Raw genomic sequence first — 19,055 nt, 5'->3', positions numbered from 1 at the left:
CTTGACCCTGGCTCTGGGATGGGTGCAAAAATGGTGGTGATGGAGCAGGAGCTGTTTAGGCAGGGTGGAGGATGGTGTAGAGGGAGCAGGAGCTGCTTGGTGATGATGAAGTGGGGGCTGAGCTACTGCACTACAGGAAAGAGCAAACCTTCCACCTGGGTCTTTAACTGAACTGGGGAGAGGTCAAGCAGTTCCATGCCTTCCACCAAAGCACAAGCAAACTACATCAGAGTTTTACACTAAACATGATTCCCACAGCACAGATAAGAAATCCAGCAAAGAGACAGCTCTCATTTTGCTTGTGTACCTACTGGGATACCCACTTATTATCAAGCATTACTGCTGCTGCTTCAGCTGAGCACCTGCAACTTGAATTGCCATCAACAGAGCAGTCTGCTAAACTCTAATCATGACCCCACCTAGTGGTGGCATGCAGCTGAACTGATAGGTATTGCACTCCTTGATGGTTGATAGATCATAGAACCAGTAAGATTGGAAAAGACCTCAGAGATCATCAAGTCCAACCTAGTCCCAACACCTCAGGACTAACTAAACCATGGCACCGAGTGTCAGGTCCAAGCCCCTCTTGAACACCTCCAGGGATGATGACTCCACCACCTCCCTGGGCAGCACATTCCAATGGCCAATCTCTCTTTCTGGGAAGAACTCTCTCCTCACCTCAAGCCTAAACTTCCCCTGGCACAGCTTGAGACTGTGTCCTCTTATTCTGGTGCTAGTTGCCTAGGAGAAGAGACTAACCCCCACCTGGCTACAACCTCCCTTCAGGGAGTTGGAGACAGCAAGAAGGTCTCCCCTGAGCCTCCTCTTCTCCAGGCTAAGCAACCCCAGCTCCCTCAGCCTCTCCTCACAGGGCTGTGCTCAAGGCCTCTCCCCAGCCTCATTGTTCTTCTCTGGACACCTTCAAGTGTTTCAACCTCCTTCCTAAGCTGAGGGGCCCAGAACTGGACACAGGACTCAAGGTGTGGCCTGACCCGTGCTGAGTACAGGGACAGAATGACCTCCCTGCTCCTGCTGGCCACACTATTTCTGATACAGGCCAGGATGCCAGTGGCCTGGCCACCTGGGCACACTGCTGGCTCATGTTCAGCTGCTGTCAACCAGTACCCCCAGGTCCCTCTTTGCCTGGCTGCTCTCCAGCCACTCTGACCCCAGCCTGTAGCACTGCATGGGGTTGCTGTGACCAAAGTGCACCACCTGGCACTTGGACTTGTTAAATGCCATCATGCTATGGAAAATGTCACTTCTCACCCTCTTCCTCACCTGGGCAGGGCACGTAGTCACAGGTAAGTGACAGCACACCCCATGAAGAGACAATTTCTTCTCTACCTGCCACATAGACTCAAAAATCACACATTAACCACCCAACAATCATGGATTGCAGAAGCAACTTACCTGCTGCAGTCTAAAGACAACTGGGATTTTCTGCTCTGTACAGGCTGCAATGAAGTTATCAGGCAGTAACTGGCCTGCTGATAGGAACTGGTCATCTTTGCCTTGATCAATCAAGATGTCCAAGTGAGAGTCTGGATAGGACTTCACAAGTTGTGTAGCATCATATGCCTGCAGGAATAGAATAGAATAAACCAGGTTGGAAGAGACCTTCAAAATCATTGTGTCCAACCTATCACCCAACACCACCTAATCAACTAACTCATGGCACCAAGCACCCTATCAAGTCTCCTCCTGAACACCTCCAGAAAGAAAGAACATTCAGTTATGTGACTGGGTGAAGTTTGCTGACTGCAAGGGAGGAATGGCAGCTACCAAGTACTGGGAGATACCGATCAGGAGATGAAATTGCACTTTGGAGACTTCCAGGCAAATGAGAAGTAACACTCATGTTGTTAAAGACCAAAGGTATGACCTAAGTAATTATCAAGTAGGCACTCTGACATTATTTCTGGACCAAACACAATGTCCAGGCCAGAGCTAAATTCATATAGAATAAAGAACTGTAAGAGCATCTACTACCAAGCCATGTGCTCATACAGAAATGAGATCTTGCAAAGACAACTCAGTATCTTCATGTAACTGTTTGGGCACCTAAAGGTCAAAACACTGATGTAACATCTGGCAATTTCCAGCAGCAGTATGGAAATCAGAGGCCGTGTATCTCTGCAAAGGCAGGACTAAACCTATTCCTGATGCCTGCTGGTGAGCTACTGCACAGGGTTTGTAGAGATGCTCCAAAGTGAGTTAAGAGGCCAGAAAGAGGTCCCCATCCCCAACCCTCCAAATGAATTCGTTATCACAGAATCAACCAGGTTGGAAAAGACCTCAGAGATCATCAAGTCCAACCTACTACCCCCATACACCTCATGGCTAACTAATACATGGCTTCAAGGGCCTCATCCAATCCCCTCTTGAACACCTCCAGGGATGGTGACTCCACCACCTCCCTGGGCAGCACATTTCAATGGCCAATCTCTCTTGCTGGGACAAATGTTCTCCTTGCCTCCAGCCCAACCTTTCCCTGGTGCAGCTTGAGACTGTCTCTTCTTGTTCTGGTTGCCTGGGAGAAGAGACCAACCCCCACCTGACTACAACCTCCTTTCAGGTAGTTGTAGGCAGCAAGAAGGTCTCCCCTGAGCCTCCTCTTCTCCAGGCTAAGCAACCCCAGCTCCCTCAGCCTCTCCTCACAGGGCTGTGCTCCAGACCCCTCCCCAGCCTTGTTGCCCTTCTCTGGACACCAAGTGTCTCAATGCCCTTCTTAAAGTGAGGGGCCCAGAAATGGACACAGGACTCAAGGAATTATGTGAAGTGTTAAGAAAGTTTACTTCATGATAGGTTGGACTTGATGATCTCTGAGGTCTTTTCCAACCTTATTGATTCTATGATCTCTATGATCATTTCTAAATACACAATCTACCTGTGAAAGCAGCTAATGCTCTCCATTCCTGTAAGGTTTCAGTCACACCTGGGCACCTTCCTAAGAGACACTTCCATTCCATTTACAAGGGATTTAACTTCACCTTGTGTTTATTTACAAGGCATTCAGAGTACCTGGTCACAAATGATCTCTTTTGACTAAATTCTAGGGGCAACTCCAGCCCTGTTTATGCTGAGATTAAAACCACCACAGGGCTGCCCAGGCAGTGCAACACCATGCAGACCAGGGTTTTTGCATCTCACCCATCCATACATCACTGCTTGTATTCCAAAACTAGGCTTCTGGAGCTAAAAACCCTAACTTTCTCTTGTTTAATTCTCTTCCACAGGATACCAATTTCCCAGGATCCAATGGGCTCCTATCACAGTTATCACTAAGGTTGGAAGTGACCTTGAGGATCATCAAGTCCAACCTATCACCACAGACCTCATGACTAGACCATGGCACCAAGTGCCTCATCCAGGATCCTCTTAAACACCTCCAGTGATGGTGACTCCACCACCCCCCTGGGCAGCACATTCCTACTCTGTGTGCTGCCTCCAGCCAGCTGCCTTTGCAGATGCCATGGGGCTCCTCAGTTTCTGTACAGTTGGTAGCAGTTTCTCTTTTCTGGCTACTACAAACCCCAGCTGGTTTGTACACTGAGAACTGAGCTTTTGAGGAAACAGGCCACAGTTTCAGTCTTTTAAACTGTTCACTGCTTCTCTGCAGCATGGAAGGTCTCAGACTGCTCACAGTGCTTCTTAGAGCAGACTTTAAGATCTTCCCTAAACAAGGAGGAATTAAGTCCATTTGGTGAGACGCCTTCTATCTCATCACATTTGTTATCAGCACCAGCAGGCAAGTCATAACCACTAGAGACATGTAAAGTGTCCAGCCAGCATGGATTTAGGAGGGGCAGGTCCTGCCTCTCCAACCTCATCTCCTTCTATGATCAGGTGACCCATGTGGTGGACGTGGGGAGGCCTGTGGATGTGGTCTGCCTGGACTTCAGCAAGGCCTTTGACACCGTCCCCCACAGCAAACTGCTGTCAGCTCGAGCCTTGGACCACAACACTCTGTGCTGGGTTAGGAACTGGCTGGAGGGCCGAGCCCAGAGAGTGGTGGTGAATGGTGCCACAGCCAGCTGGCAGCCAGGCACCAGTGTGTGCCCCAGGGATCAGTGCTGGGCCCCATCCACTTTAACATCTTTATTGATGATCTGGATGAGGGGGTTGAGTCAGTCATCAGCAAGTTTGCAGATGACACCAAGTTAGGAGCAGATGTTGGTCAGTTAGAAGGTAGAAAGGCTCTGCAGAGGGACCTCGACCGACTGGACAGATGGCAGAGTCCAACAGGATGGCATTCAACAAGTCCAAGTGCCAGGGGCTGCACTTTGGCCACAGCAACCCCATGCAGAGCTACAGGCTGGGGTCAGAGTGGCTGAGAGCTGCCAAACAGAGAGGGACCTGGGGGTGCTGATTGACAGCTACCTAAACATGAGCCAGCAGTGTGCCCAGGTGGCCAGGAAGGCCAATGGCATCCTGGCCTGCATTAGGAATAGTGTGGCCAGCAGGGGCAGGGAAGTCATTGTGCCCCTGGACTCTGCTTTGGTTAGGCTGCACCTTGAGTCCTGTGTCCAGTTCTGGGCCCCTCAGTTTAGGAAGGACATCGAGACACTTGAAGGTGTCCAGAGAAGGGCAACAAAGCTGGGGAGAGGCCTTGAGCACAGCCCTGTGAGGAGAGGCTGAGGGAGCTGGGGTTGCTTAGCTTGGAGGAGAGGAGGCTCAGGGGAGACCTCATTGCCCTCTACAACTACCTGAAAGGTGGCTGTAGCCAGGAAGGGGTTGGTCTCTTCTCCCAGGCAACCAGCACCAGAACAAGAGGACACAGTCTCAAGCTGTGCCAGGGGAGGCTTAGACTCGAGGTGAGGAGAAAGTTCTTCACTGAGCGAGTTGTTAGCCATTGGAATGTGCTGCCCAGGGAGGTGGTGGAGTCCCCATCCCTGGAGGTGTTCAAGAGGGGATTGGATGTGGCACTTGGTGTCATGGTCTAGTCATGAGGTCTGTGGTGATAGGTTGGACTCAATGATCCTCGAGGTCTCTTCCAACCTTAGTGATCCATGCAGAGTAAAACAGCAGCAGCAGCTGAGGGGCACCCCTGAGTTTTGTCCCAGGTTTCTGCTGTGATGTATCTACAGGACACTCATTCCCCTGCTACTGAGGGACCGTGAGTTGCATCACTTACCTCCCATTTGCTTACATCTGATCCCAGGTACCCACCAAAGGCTTTCTTCCCCCACTGACACTGGATGGGATTGCAGATGGGAGCAAAGGCTGATACAGACTGTTCAGAAAGCAAGCATGAAAAAACAAAGGTGAATTAAGAAAGGAGGTTTCTGCCAACTGGCAAGCAAACTAAAAGCCTTGTCAAAAGTGACTTTGAAGTTACCACCAGAACCCAGGACCTCCCCCACAAACCCTCTGAGGCATCCTGAACATGATCCTACTTTCCTCTTATTTGTTCTTTCTGGTCTTACAGTTTTGCTTTGCTTTGCTTCTTTGCTCCTGAGCCAAGCTTCAAAAGGCAGGGCTAGATGCCCCATTCCTTTCCTTGTTGGGAGATGTTGGCTTGAATTACCTTAGGCAGCACAGAATAGAACAGAATAAACCAGGGTGGAAGAGACCTTCAAGATCATTGAGTCCAACCTACCATCCAACATCACCTCATCAACTAACCCATGGCACCCTATCAAGTCTCCTCCTGAACACCTCCAGTGATGGTGACTCCACCACCTTCCCAGGCAGCACATTCCAATGGGCAATCACTCTCTCTGTGTACAATTTCTTCCTAACCTCCAGCTTAAACCTCCCCTGGTGCAGGATCTCAGGTAGTGATAGGACTAGGGGGAATGGAATGAAGCTGGAGGTGGGGAGATTCAGGCTGGACATGAGGAGATGACTCCACCACCTCCCTGGGCAGCACATTCCAATGGCCAATCTCTCTTTCTATGAAGAACTTCTTCCTAACATCCAGCCTAAACCTCCCCTGGTGCAGCTTGAGACTCTGTCCTCTTGTTCTGGTGCTGCTTGCCTGGGAGAAGAGACCAACCCCAGAAGGATCTCAAGCCTAGTGTTGGGTCACCATGGTCCAAGTGTGGGACCATTTTGACTCCAGCTGCATTTTAGCAGGACCCAACAAAAATTCCTGAAGCATGGGGCTGCTCAGCCAGTCTAAACATGCAAGAGGGTCTCAAAGATGTAGGCACCTCCAGGCTCAGGGGTGAAGAAAAGTACACTTCAGATCACAACTCCTGGTACTGGTGTCAGGAGTCCAAGCCCTGTTCTTACACTCTTTTTTTCTTGATTTAGCCCTGGGACAGCAATATTTCCACTCTCCTGTCTTGCAAAAAATAGCCCTAAACCATCTGAGGCACTGCCAGTCCTCTTGGGTTTCAGTATTTTCAGCTTCATGTGTAGTTCTTTCAGATGATAAAATTCACACCCAAGTGCCCCCAGGGCAAATGAAAACTTCTGAACTGCTGCCTCCAAAAGGTAAAAATGAGAGAGAAAAATAAAGCTTTCTCTGACATCCAACTCTTTTGTAAGGCCAAGCTGCTGACACTGAGTGTTAGGCTGTTTGCAAAACTGCAGTTGCATTTCTGCAGCTGCTGCCTGACCAGTGCCCAGACAGCCCATGAAAGGACTGACCCCAAGGGCAGAGCCCCACTCAGGCAGGCACTGTACACAAGCCCAGCTCCAAAGCAAACAAAATTTCCCTCAAACCTTCTTGAGTATGAAGGAAAGCCAAATCAGGTCCAGCATGTTTGCTTTAGAATAGAATAGAGTATACCAGGTTGGAAGAGACCTTCAAGATCATCATGTCCAACCTATCAACCAATCCAACACCACCTGATCAACTAAACCATGGCACCAAGCACCCCATCAAGTCTCCTCCTGAGCACCTCCAGGGATGGTGACTCCACCACCTCCCTGGGCAACACATTCTAATGGGCAATCACTCTCTCTGTGTAGAACTTCTTCCTAACCTCCAGCCTAAACCTCCCCTGGCACAGCTTGAGACTGTGTCCTCTTGTTCTGGTGCTGGGTGCCTGGGAGAAGAGACCAACCCCCACCTGGCTGCAACCTCCCTTCAGGGAGTTGTAGAGAGCAAGAAAGTCTCCCCAGAGCCTCTTCTGCTCCAGGCTAAGCAACCCCAGCTCCCTCAGCCTCTCCTCACAGGGCTGTGCTCCAAACCCCTCCCCAGCTTTGTTGGACATGTTCAGGAGTCTTAATATCCTTCTTAAACTGCAGGGCCCAGAACTGGACACAGGACTCAAGGCTGTGGCCTAACCAGTGCTGAGTACTGCAAACACTTACTTTGTACTTTCCAGGATTCTTCAGAGTAAGAATAAGAGCTCCATGACCTCCCATGGAATGCCCAAAAATTGACATCCGTTCAGGGTCGGTTGGGAAATTGGCATTTATTAGTTTAGGCAGCTGCAAAGGAACAGCAACAATGCAAATATTAATTGGATGTATTTAGGAAACAAAAGCACACAAATAGCTAACATAATGCCAAGAAGCCTCTGACACCAAAAGCACATCTTTGGTCCAGCTTGACATTCGTGACCGTGGCCTGAAAGCAGTCTGAACTAGAACATAAAACCTGGCCCTGAGCAAAGCCTTCAACACTGTCCCACACCACAGCCTGGGCTCCAGGCTGGTGACACATGGGTTTGATGGGGGACCACCAGATAGATAAACAACTGCCTTGATGGCTGCACCCAAAGAGTGGCTGTCAATGGCTCCATGGCCCAGTGGAGGCCAGGGACAAGCAGAGTCCCTCAGGGATCAGTCCTGGGACCAGGCTTGTTCAACATCTTTGTGGGTGCCCTGGACAGTGGCATTGAGTGCACCCTCAGCAAGTTTGCTGATGACACCAAGCTGTGTGGTGCAGCAGACAGGCTGGAGGGAAGGGAGGCCATCCAGAGGGACCTGGACAGGCTGGAGAGGTGGGCACAAGCCAACCTCAGGAGGTTCAACAACACCAAGGGCAGGGTCCTGCATCTGGGTGGAGGCAATCCCAGGCACAAATCCAGGCTGGGCAGGGACTGGCTGGAAAGCAGCCCTGAGGAGAGAGACTTGGGGGTGCTGGGGGAGGAGAAGCTCACCAGGAGCTCTCAGTGTGCACTTGCAGCCCACAAAGCCAATCAGATCCTGGGCTGCATCAGGAGAAGTGTGGCCAGCAGGGCAAGGGAGGTGATTCTCCCCCTTTACTCAGCTCTGGAGTACTGACTCCAGATCTGGAGCCCCTATTCCAAGAGGGATGTGGAGGTGCTGGAAGGTGTCCAGAGAAGGGCCACAAGGATGAGCAGAGGGCTGGAGCACCCCTCCTATGAGGACAGACTGAAGGAGTTGGGGCTGTTCAGTCTGGAGAAGAGAAGGCTCTGAGGTGACCTAATTGTGGCCTTCCAGTATGTGAAGGGGGCTACAGGAAGGCTGGGGAGGGACTGCTCAGGATCTCAGGTAGTGATAGGAATAGGGGGCATGGAATGAAGCTGGAGGTGGGGAGATTCAGGCAGGACATGAGGAGGTGACTCCACCACCTCCCTGGGCAGCACATTCCCATGGCCAATCTCTCTTTCTATGAAGAACTTCTTCCTAACATCCAGCCTAAACCTCCCCTGGTGCAGCTGGAGACTTTGTCCTTTTGTTCTGGTGCTGGTTGCCTGGGAGAAGAAATCCACCCCCCACCTGGCTACAACCTCCCTTCAGGTAGTTGTTATCTTTTTGGGGAGGAAAGGGCTAACAGCTGGATAAATCCAACCACCAAAATAACAAAGGGTTAAAAAAGCAACAGTAAGCTCTTTTCATGAAACAGGAAAGCAAGACAACCACACACCATCCATGGGCTATCAAACTGGCAAGCTGTGGTGCCTGGAACAAAAAGCATGACTAAACTGTACCCACTCTTCATCTTAGCCAAAACCACCAGAGGAACCCAGTAGCAAAGTTACCTCATCCTTTATGTAGGAATACATCCTATAGTTTGTTTTCCAAGGGTCTTCAGTGGCATCCACATAAAAGCCAGCACCAGTACCAAAATCCCAGCTTTCATCTTCTCCTTCAATATTGCAGCCACCTGTCATGAAAATCCCTTCTGTAGTCACTGTCTTCCTGATTACTAGATGTCCAGAATTGGAGAACTTGCCACACAAAAGCAGGACAGGAGTTTCTCAACACATCTCTACCCATCCAACCATAAGACACCCTGGATTTTCATTCATCAGTACAGTGTTTTCAAGTGTTAATTCATCAATGCTGCACATGTATGGAACTTCTAAGCTGCTTCAGTTTACCTTTGTAAATACACAGGGCACACAGATCTCTCCTCACCTACATGGGAAGGGAATGGAATGGAATGGAATGGGATAGAATAGAATAGAATAGAATAGAATAGAATAGAATAGAATAGAATAGAATAGAATAGAATAGAATAGAATAGAATAGAATAGAATAGAATAGAATAGAATAGAATAGGACCAGACCAGACCAGACCAGACCAGGTTGGAAGAGACCTTCAAGATCATCGCATCCAACCTATCATCCAACACCACCCAACCAACTAACCCATGGCACCAAGCACCCCATCAAGTCTCCTCCTGAACACCTCCAGGGATGGTGACTCCACCACCTTCCCAGGCAGCACATTCCAATGGGCAATCACTCTCTCTGTGTAGAACTTCCTCCTAACCTTCAGCCTAAACCTCCCCTGACACAGCCTGAGACTGTGTCCTCTTGTTCTGGTACTGGTTGCCTGGAAGAAAAGACCAACATCTGCCTGTCTACAACCCCCCTTCAGGGAGTTGTAGAGAGCAATAAGGTCACCCCTGAGTCTCCTCTTCTCAGGCTAAGCAACCCCAGCTCCCTCAGCCTCTCCTCACAGGGCTGTGTTCCAAACCCCTCACCAAATTCGTTGCCCTTCTCTGGACACCTTCCAGCAACTCAACCTCCTTCCTAAACTGAGGGGCCCAGAACTGGACACAGGACTCGAGGTGTGGCCTAACCAGTGCAGTGTACAGGGGCACAATGACCTCCCTGCTCCTGCTGGCCACACTCTTCCTGATGCAGGCCAGGATGCCATTGGCCCTCTTGGCTGCCTGGGCACACTGCAGGCTCATGTTCAGCCTACCATCGACCAGCAACCCCAGGTCCCTCTCTGCCTGGCTGCTCTCAGCCACTCTGACCCCAGCCTGTAGCACTGCATGGGGTTGTTGTGGCCAATGTGCAGAACCTGGCACTTGGATGTGTTCAATCTCCTGCCCTTGGACTCTGCCCATCTGTCCAGCCTGTCGAGGTCCCTCTGCAGAGCCTCTCTACCCTCCAGCAGATCAACTCCTGCCCCCAGCTTGCTGTTGTCCAGGCTGAGATTAAACTCCAGTTAAGGCTTAAACCACCACAAGCTGCTCATGGGGATGAGTTTCTGGTTTGCCTTTTTCATGCTTTGGAATTCTCTGGAGAGATGCATTTCCTCAGCTTTGGAAGACAACACATGTCTGCAGATCTTTTTGAACTCTCAGCAAGACACAAAGTGCAGGCAACTGTCTCTGTTTTCCCTTTTGTTCCCTCTCCTCACCTGTGCTGAACCCAATGGCTGCTTTGTTCTGGCTTCAGTGCCACAACAATAGAAGAGTTTCAAATGTCAAACCTTCACCACCGTGATATTAAGAACATGAACAATGTAACCTAGAAAACTGCAAGATACAGAGGTGAGGTCATACTGTGACTCAGGTGGGCAACACAGTGGAGCAAAGTGCAGCACTCAGGTCTCTGAGGATAAAGACAGTGTGCTTCAGTGTGATGCCTGTTATCAGGTCTCCTGTTAAAACTTACGTGGGCTTGTGTCTGGCGCGACTACAATGAGGCCGTGTTCAGCTGCAGCTTGATGAAAACCAGCTTTTGTTATGAAATTCTGCTCTGTGCAAGTTAACCCTAGAGAAATAAAGAACAGCATTGGCTACACAGTGCTCACAGCATTCCAGGTTCAAACACTCTTCTCAGCAGAAAAGGTTTTGAAACAAAACAGGAGAGACACGGCGAAGTCTTTTCGCTGGGTTCAGTAATACTTGGTGCTCCGCAGAAACAGACACAGATGCACTTTTACTTCCAGTGACACTCACCTTTCATAGAAGCATAGAATCAATAAGGTTGGAAAAGACCTCAGAGATCATCAAATCCGACCTAGCACCCAACACCTCCGGTCTAACTAAACCATGGCTTCAAGTGCCACGGCCAATCCTTTTTTGGATACCTCCAGGGATGGTGACTCGACCACCCCCCCGGGCAGCACATTCCAATGGCCAATTGCTCTTTCTGGGAGGAAGTTTCTCCTCACCTCAAGCCTAAACTTCCCCTGGTGAGACTGTGTTCTCTTGTTCTGGTGCTGGTTGCCAGGGAGAAGCGACCAAAGAGCAGCACACGGCACTTGGACTTGTTAAATGCCATCATGTTGGACTCTGCCCAGCCTGTCAAGGTCCCTCTGCAGAGCTCTCCTACCCTCTAACAGATCAACTCCTACTCCAAACTTGGTGTCATCTGCAAACTTACTGATGGTGGACTCAATCCCCTTGTCCAGATCATCAGTAAAGATACTGAACAGGATGGGGCCCAGCACTGATCCTTGGGGGACACCACAGGTACCTGGCTGCCAGCTGGCTGTGGCACCATTCACCACCACTCTCTGGGCTCAGCCCTCCAGCCAGTTCCTAACTGATAGGGTGATAGGTTGGACTTGACCTCGAAGGTCTATTCCATTGTATTGTATTGTATTGTATTGTATTGTATTGTATTGTATTGTATTCTATTGTATTGTATTGTATTCTATTCTATTCTATTCTATTCTATTCTATTCTATTCTATTCTATTCTATTCTATTCTATTTTCCATTCCATTCCATTCTATCCCATTCCATTCTATCCCATTCCATTCCATTCCACTCATCACACTTACTAGCTATTTTGTGCAAGGAATGCATACAACTAATACAGTCTCCACCAGTCAGTTCTCCAACTTCCTGAACACAAGCTTCAATAAAGCAACTCCTAAAGCTACAGAACAAAGACAGCATCTGCTTCTCATGATAAAAAAATGTTATAATCCATTAATCCTGAAGCCATTTACCAACACCAACCTGGCCAATTTTGGAACAATGCCTTAATATTATTTATGCACTTCTGGGGCTCTGTGGGTGGGGGAATCAAGCCAGGCTAACTGGGAGCACATGCTTGTCCATACAGTCTCATTCAAGCTTGCTCTCCATCTAGTAATACAACAAATGGACTTGGACACTGAAGAAACAATGCTGTGAATGAGGCAACTTCACTGCTGACACACAACACTCCTCCTCTTCTGGCTGTTTCTGATCCACAGGGTTACCTCACTCTACCTGTCCTTGCACCAAGGCAGCTAACAGCACTTCCCTTTCCAAGTTCACCTGCAAAACAGCACTCTGAAGAAGGTGGGGTCTGGAGGACAAATTTGCTGACTCCCACAGGCCAGACTTTGTCCCCTAGCCTGTTGGCTGAAGCACTCTGTCACAGAGAAAGGGAAGGAGGAGGTGTCCTCAGTGGCAAGACCTCTCAGGACAACTATCAGACACAGTATTAGAGCAAAAAGTATGCACATGTCAGAACAAAAGGGCAGAATATTTTGAACACTGAACATTTTGCAGCAAGGTTGTAGCCAGGTGGGGGTTGGTCTCTTCTCCCAGGCAAGCAGCACCAGAACAAGAGGACACAGGCTCAAGCTGTGCCAGGGGAAGTTTAGGCTGGAGGTGAGGAGTTCTTCAAAGAAAGAGAGATTGGCCGTTGGGATGTGCTGCCCAGGGAGGTGGTGCAGTCACCATCCCTGGAGGTGTTCAAGAGGGGATTGGACATGGCACTTGAAGCCATGGTTTAGTTAGTCCTGAGGTGCTGGGTGATAGGTTTGACTTGATGATCTCTGAGGCCTTTTCCAACCTTATTGATTCCATGATTCTATGGTAGGCTACCCCTGAGGCCAGATGCTCCCAACTTTATGGCAGCACACTCCAAGTATTTAAAATAGATAGTATCATAGTATCAGTCAGGGTTGGAAGGGACCACAAGGATCATCTAGTTCCAACCCCCCTGCCATGGGCAGGGACACCCCACACTACATCAGCCTGGCCACAGCCTCATCCAGCCTGGGCTTAAACACCTCCAGAGCTGGGGCCTCAACCACCTCCCTGGACAACCCATTCCAGGGCTTCACCACTCTCATGGGGAAGAATCTCCTCCTCACCTCCAGTCTGAATCTCCCCACCTCCAGCTTCATTCCATTCCCCCTAGTCCTAGCACTCCCTGAGATCCTGAGCAGTCCCTCCCCAGCCTTCCTGTAGGCTCCCTTCAGATACTGGAAGGCCACAATGAGGTCACCTGGGAGCCTTCTCTTCTCCAGACTGAACAGCCCCAAAATGATCTTTCACAGAATGCCATAGCTGCCACTCTACACCATGCTTTCAGTAACTGTAGCACAGTATTGTAAGCATGCTTAACATTATCTTTTTTAAGTTAGTAAAATCCATGTTACTCACCTGAGAGCCAGTAGAGTACAGGACACTTGGCAGTTTCTGCTTTTGGAGGCAAGTAGATTCCAAATTTCATTTTGCATTTTAGCTCTGCACTGTATTAATAAAATATTCCTTGTTACTTGTCATGGGTTGAAATTCCACCCCCTCCGCCCCAACATTAACTTTGCCAGCCCAGCCCAGCTGGAAGCAAATGAAAGCCTATAATCTACAATGGAATGCAATGAATATGTACAAAATATACAGGATTTACAATGTTTACAGGTATTGACAGTTAATAAACAACACAAAGACCTCCCTGGTTAAGGACCAGGGGAAGCTATTAGCTTCTCCTTTTCTGCCACACACCCCCCCAACAAAGATGGGAGAAAGGAGCAGAGTAAGTTGAGTGGTGCAGCAGACAGGCTGGAGGGAAGGGAGGCCATCCAGAAGGACCTGGACAGGCTGGACAGGTGGGCACAAGCCAACCTCAGGAGGTTCAACAAGACCAAGGGCAGAGTCATGCAGCTGGGTGGAGGCAATCCCAGGCACAAATCCAGGCTGGGCAGTGACTGGCTGGAAAGCTGCCCTGAGGAGAGAGACTTGGGGGTGCTGGGGGAGGAGAAGCTCAACAGGAGCTCTCAGTGTGCACTTGCAGCCCGCAAAGCCAATCAGATCCTGGGCTGCATCAGGAGAAGTGTGGCCAGCAGGTCAGGGGAGGTGATTCTCCCCCTCTGCTCAGCTCTGGGGAGACCCCACCTGGAGTCCTGCCTCCAGTTCTGGAGCCCCTATTGCAAGAGGGGTCTGGAGGTGCTGGAAGGTGTCCAGAGAAGGGCCAGGAGGATGATCAGAGGGCTGGAGCACCTCTCCTGTGAGGCCAGACTGAAGGAGTTGGGGCTGTTCAGTCTGCAGAAGAGAAGGCTCCCAGGTGACCTCATTGTGGCCTTCCAGGATCTGAAGGGGGCTACAGGAAGGCTGGGGAGGGACTGCTCAGGATCTCAGGGAGTGACAGGACTAGGGGGAATGGAATGAAGCTGGAGGTGGGGAGATTGAGGCTGGAGGTGAGGAGGAAGTTCTTCCCCATGAGAGTGGTGCAGCCCTGGAATGGGTTGTCCAGGGAGGTGGTTGAGGCCCCATCCCTGGAGGTGTTTAAGCCCAGGCTGGATGAGGCTTTGGGCAGCCTGATGTAGTGTGGGGTGTCCCTGGCCATGGCAGGGGGGTTGGAACCAGATGATCCTTGTGGTCCCTTCCAACCCTGACTGATACTGTGATACTATGATCAAAATACTAGATTCCCATGTCAGATCTGCAGCACTAAGTACACTGGACACATTAAACATTAACAGGAAAGACAACACAGCTAAAACAGCAGCAGACAGCATTCCTCACTGAAACATAGATAGAAGTGAGAACACCATTTTCCTGCAGAGACTGACAGCAATGATAGCATGGATTCATTCCTAAACAGCTAATTTGCTTTTGTAGTGTTTACCTGTCGTGTTCAAACACTTTTTGGAACCCCTCAAAGCATCTGTTGCTGGAAACCTGTTTCAGTGCCATGGCTTTAACTGCAAAAAAGAAAAAGAAATAAACATGGAGCAGGTGAAATTTGAAAATTAAATTCCTGAACTTAAAATAGAATAGAATTAACCAGGTTGGAAAAGACCTCAGAGGTCCAACCTATCATCCAACACCATCTAATCAACTAACCCATGGCACCAAGTGCCTCATCCAGTCTCTCCTTAAAACACTTACAGTGATGGTGACTCCACCACCTCCCTGGGCAGCACATTCCAATGGCCAATCCCTCTTTCTATGAAGGACTTCTTCCTAACCTCCAGCCTAAACCTCCCCTGGCACAGCTTGAGACTGTGTCCTCTTGTTCTGGTGCTGGTTGCCTGGGAGAAGAGACCAACCCCCACCTGGCTACAACCTCCCATCAGGTAGCTGTAGAGAACAAGAAGGTCTCCCCTGAGCCTTCTCAAGTCAAACAGAAAGACTGGTTGAAATGCATTGTATTTTTTTTCAAAGGCCACGTAAGAAACTAAGAATACAAGCAGCCTGGTTATAACCAAAGTCACTATGAAGATAACAAAATGCATTTTATTGTGTTCATTAATTCTTAACGTGTAACTTCTGTGAGCTTTTTGCTCTTCTAGACAAGATGGATGAAATAGAAACCAAATCAGGTCTGGGGTATTGCTAGACAGCCAAACCTCCTCCTCTCAGGGGAGGTTTAGGAGGTGAGGAGCAAGTTCTTCCCAGAAAGAGAGATTGGCCATTGGATTGTGCTGCCCAGGGAGGTGTGCCCAGGTGGCCAAGAGGGCCAATGGCATCCTGGCCTGCATCAGGAGTAGTGTGGCCAGCAGGAGCAGGGAGGTCATTGTGCCCCTGGACTCTGCATTGGTTAGGCCGCACCTTGAGTCCTGTGTCCAGTTCTGGGCCCCTCAGTTTAAGAAGGACATTGAGACACTTGAATGTGTTCAGAGAAGGGCAACAAGACTGGGGAGAGGCCTTGAGCACAAGCCCTGTGAGGAGAGGCTTAGGGAGCTGGGATTGTTTAGCCTGGAGAAGAGGAGGCTCAGGGGTGACCTCATTGCCCTCTACAACTACCTGAGGGGTGGCTGTGGCTGGGAAGGGGTTGGTCTCTTCTCCCAGGCAAGCAGCACCAGAACAAGAGGACACAGTCTCAAGCTGTGCCAGGGGAGATTTAGACTCGAGGTGAGGAGAAAGTTCTTCACCGAGCGAGTCGTTCGCCATTGGACTGGGCTACCCAGGGAGGTGGTGGAGTCACCATCCCTGGAGGTGTTCAAGAGGGGACTGGACGTGGCACTTGGTGCCATGGTCTAGTCGTGAGGTCTGTGTTGATAGTTTGGACTCGATGATCCTCGAGGTCCTTTCCAACCTTAGTTATATTATACTGTGATACTGTGAGGTGGTGGAGTCCCCATCCCTGGAGGTGTTCAAAAAAGGCTTGGATGTGGCACTTGGAGGCACGGTTTAGTTGTCAGGCGGTGTCAGGCAATAGGGAATACGTTGGACTTGATGACCTCTGAGGTCTTTTGCAAGCTGGCTGATTCTGTGAACGTCCAGTGGAGACGCTGCTGGTTTGCACGGGCAGTAAGGACAGCTGGGCTGCTGAAGCGGGAAGAGGCCTCAAGGGTCGCACGTAACAACATCCTGATAAGGCAAACAACATCTGACCAGGGAGCAGCTTCCCTCCCTCATACCTATGCACTCAATTATGTTGCACAGAGCAAGAAAAACAACGCAGCGCGCCCAGCTCCTGGGGCCTGTTCACTGTCTTCCACCAGCCCGCGGGGCTGGAGCCCAGGGACGTCCACGCAGAAGCGCCTTCCCCCCACGCAGGAGCGCCTTACCCCCACGCAGGAGCGCCTCACCCCCCACGCAGAAGCGCCTCACCCCCACGCAGGAGCGCCTCACCCCCACGCAGGAGCGCCTTACCCCTACGCAGGAGCGCCTTACCCCACGCAGGAGCGCCTCACCCCCACGCAGGAGCGCCTTCCCCCCACGCAGAAGCGCCTCCCCCCCCACGCAGGAGCGCCTTCCCCCCACGCAGGAGCGCCTCCCCCCCACGCAGGAGCGCCTTCCCCCCACGCAGGAGCGCCTTCCCCCCCACGCAGAAGCGCCTTACCCCCACGCAGAAGCGCCTCACCCCCCACGCAGGAGCGCCTCACCCCCACGCAGAAGCGCCTTACCCCCACGCAGAAGCGCCTCACCCCCACGCAGGAGCGCCTCCCCCCCACGCAGGAGCGCCTTCCCCCCCACGCCGACGGCAGCACCAAGCCAGGGGCCGCTGAAGCAGCGCGCAGAGCCACAGTCCCGGTTAGGGTCGGGAGGTTCACTTCCATTCCCACAGAAGCCCTTCCCTGCTCCACCACAGCGCCCTCCTCTCCCGCCATTTTCACCCTCCCGTCACAGGCTACACAGGCAGCAGACGATCCCTCCGCCACCGGCTATACACACAAGCGGAGATCCCTCCTCCTTCAGCTATACACACAAGCGATCCCTCCGCCTCCTGGTATACACACAAGCGGAGACTCCTCTGCCGGGTATACACACAGACGGCGATCCCTCCGCCGCCTGGTACACACACAAGCGGAGACCGCTCTGCCGGGTATACACACAGACGGCGATTCCTCCGCCGCTGGGTATACACACAGGGCGCACACTCAGCGATCCCTGCGCCTGGGCCGCCGCTGGCAGGGCCCAGGGCCCGCCCGGGCCGGCCGCCGCCACCCGGCTCTTCCCGCAGCCAGGCCACGTCCCGAGCGCCGCACTCCCCGCTGCAAGCTGCCCATCCCCGCGCCGGACCGGCGTCCCCTGTCCCTTGCTCCCTTACCCCACAGGAGCGCCGGTGAGAAGCGGCTGAGAACGCGGGAGTGGGGGCGGACCCTGTGCCGGGCCAGGCCTCCCGCCGCTCCGCCCGTGTCCCCGGCCCGCCCCCGGCCGGTGGCGCGGCCCTGCGGCTCGGGCGGCTGCTAAAACCAGGCGTGTAGCCTCGGGTCGTGGACTCCGGCGCGCGCCGCGGTGCCCCTCGGGGCGCGCCGCGGTGCCCCTCGGGGCGCGCCGCGGTGCCCCTCGGGGCGCGCCGCGGTGCCCCTCGGGGCGCGCCGCGGTGCCCCTCGGGGCGCGCCGCGGTGCCCCTCGGGGCGCGCCGCGGTGCCCCTCGGGGCGCGCCGCGGTGCCCCTCGGGGCGCGCCGCGGTGCCCCTCGGGGCGCGCCGCGGTGCCCCTCGGGGCGAGCCGCGGAGCCTGCCGCGCCTGGGGGGGCAGCGGGTGCTGCTTGCCTCCGGCTCTTCCGCTCCAGAGCTGGCCTTCCCAAATCCAAAGAGGAAAATCTCCAACTTCAGAATGAAGGCAGAAATTAAACGTGAATCCAGAGACTCTGATAATAGTGAGCTATTCAAAAGAGCAAGTATTGGATTGGTGCTGGTCTCGTCTCACAGGTAATTAGTGATAGAGCAAGAGGGAATGGAATGGAATGGAATGGAATAGAATAGAATAGGCATAGGAATAGAGTAGAATGGAGTAGAATAGAATAGAATAGAATAGAATAGAATAGAATAGAATAGAATAGAATAGAATAGAATAGAATAGAATAGAATAGAATAGAATAGAATAGAATAGAATAGAATAGAATAGAATTAACCAGTTGGAAAAGACCTTTGAGATCATCAACTCCAACCTATCACCCAACACCAGCTAATCAACTAAACCATGGCACCCAGCACCCCATCCAGTCTCTTCCTAAACACCTCCAGTGATGGTGACTCCACCACCTCCCTGGGCAGCACATTCCAATGGCCAATCTCTCTTTCTGGGAAGAACTTCTTCCTAACATCCAGCCTAAACCTCCCCTGGCACAGCCTGAGACTGTGTCCTCTTGTTCTGGTGCTGGTTGCCTGGGAGCAGAGCCCAACCCCCACCTGGCTACAACCTCCCTTCAGGTAGTTGTAGAGAGCAAGAAGGTCTCCCCTGAGCCTCCTCTTCTCCAGGCTAAGCAAGCCCAGCTCCCTCAGCCTCTTCTCACAGGGCTGTGCTCCAGACCCCTCCCC

At 51.7% G+C, this 19,055-nt stretch overlaps 1 protein-coding gene across 2 annotated transcripts in view; it reads right to left on the bottom strand.

Annotated features, from left to right (window-relative positions):
- The window catches only part of ESD (esterase D), a 20,302-nt gene extending 2,372 nt beyond the window's left edge, over positions 1–17,930 (bottom strand). The window contains exons 1-8 of one of the 2 annotated variants that reach the window (XM_068165215.1): positions 17,841–17,930; positions 14,970–15,045; positions 13,505–13,593; positions 10,786–10,884; positions 8,910–9,034; positions 7,270–7,389; positions 5,138–5,236; positions 1,414–1,581 (exon numbers count right to left, since the gene is read on the bottom strand). In XM_068165215.1, the coding sequence (XP_068021316.1) occupies positions 1,414–1,581; positions 5,138–5,236; positions 7,270–7,389; positions 8,910–9,034; positions 10,786–10,884; positions 13,505–13,593; positions 14,970–15,037 (768 nt within the window). In that variant the 5' untranslated portion in view covers positions 15,038–15,045; positions 17,841–17,930. Of the gene's footprint in view, positions 1–1,413; positions 1,582–5,137; positions 5,237–7,269; positions 7,390–8,909; positions 9,035–10,785; positions 10,885–13,504; positions 13,594–14,969; positions 15,046–16,382; positions 16,405–17,840 lie in introns of those variants that run through there. The other variant, XM_068165216.1, reaches the window with a different exon arrangement.
- Positions 17,931–19,055: the final 1,125 nt, after the last annotated feature.

The sequence above is a fragment of the Melanerpes formicivorus genome, unplaced genomic scaffold (genome assembly GCF_026170545.1).
Source record: "Melanerpes formicivorus ecotype bairdi unplaced genomic scaffold, bMelFor1.0.p_v2 SCAF_87, whole genome shotgun sequence".
Classification (NCBI taxonomy): Eukaryota; Metazoa; Chordata; class Aves; order Piciformes; family Picidae; genus Melanerpes; species Melanerpes formicivorus.
Note: the sequence above shows the minus strand (reverse complement) of the source record. Positions and strands in the feature narration are given on the sequence as shown.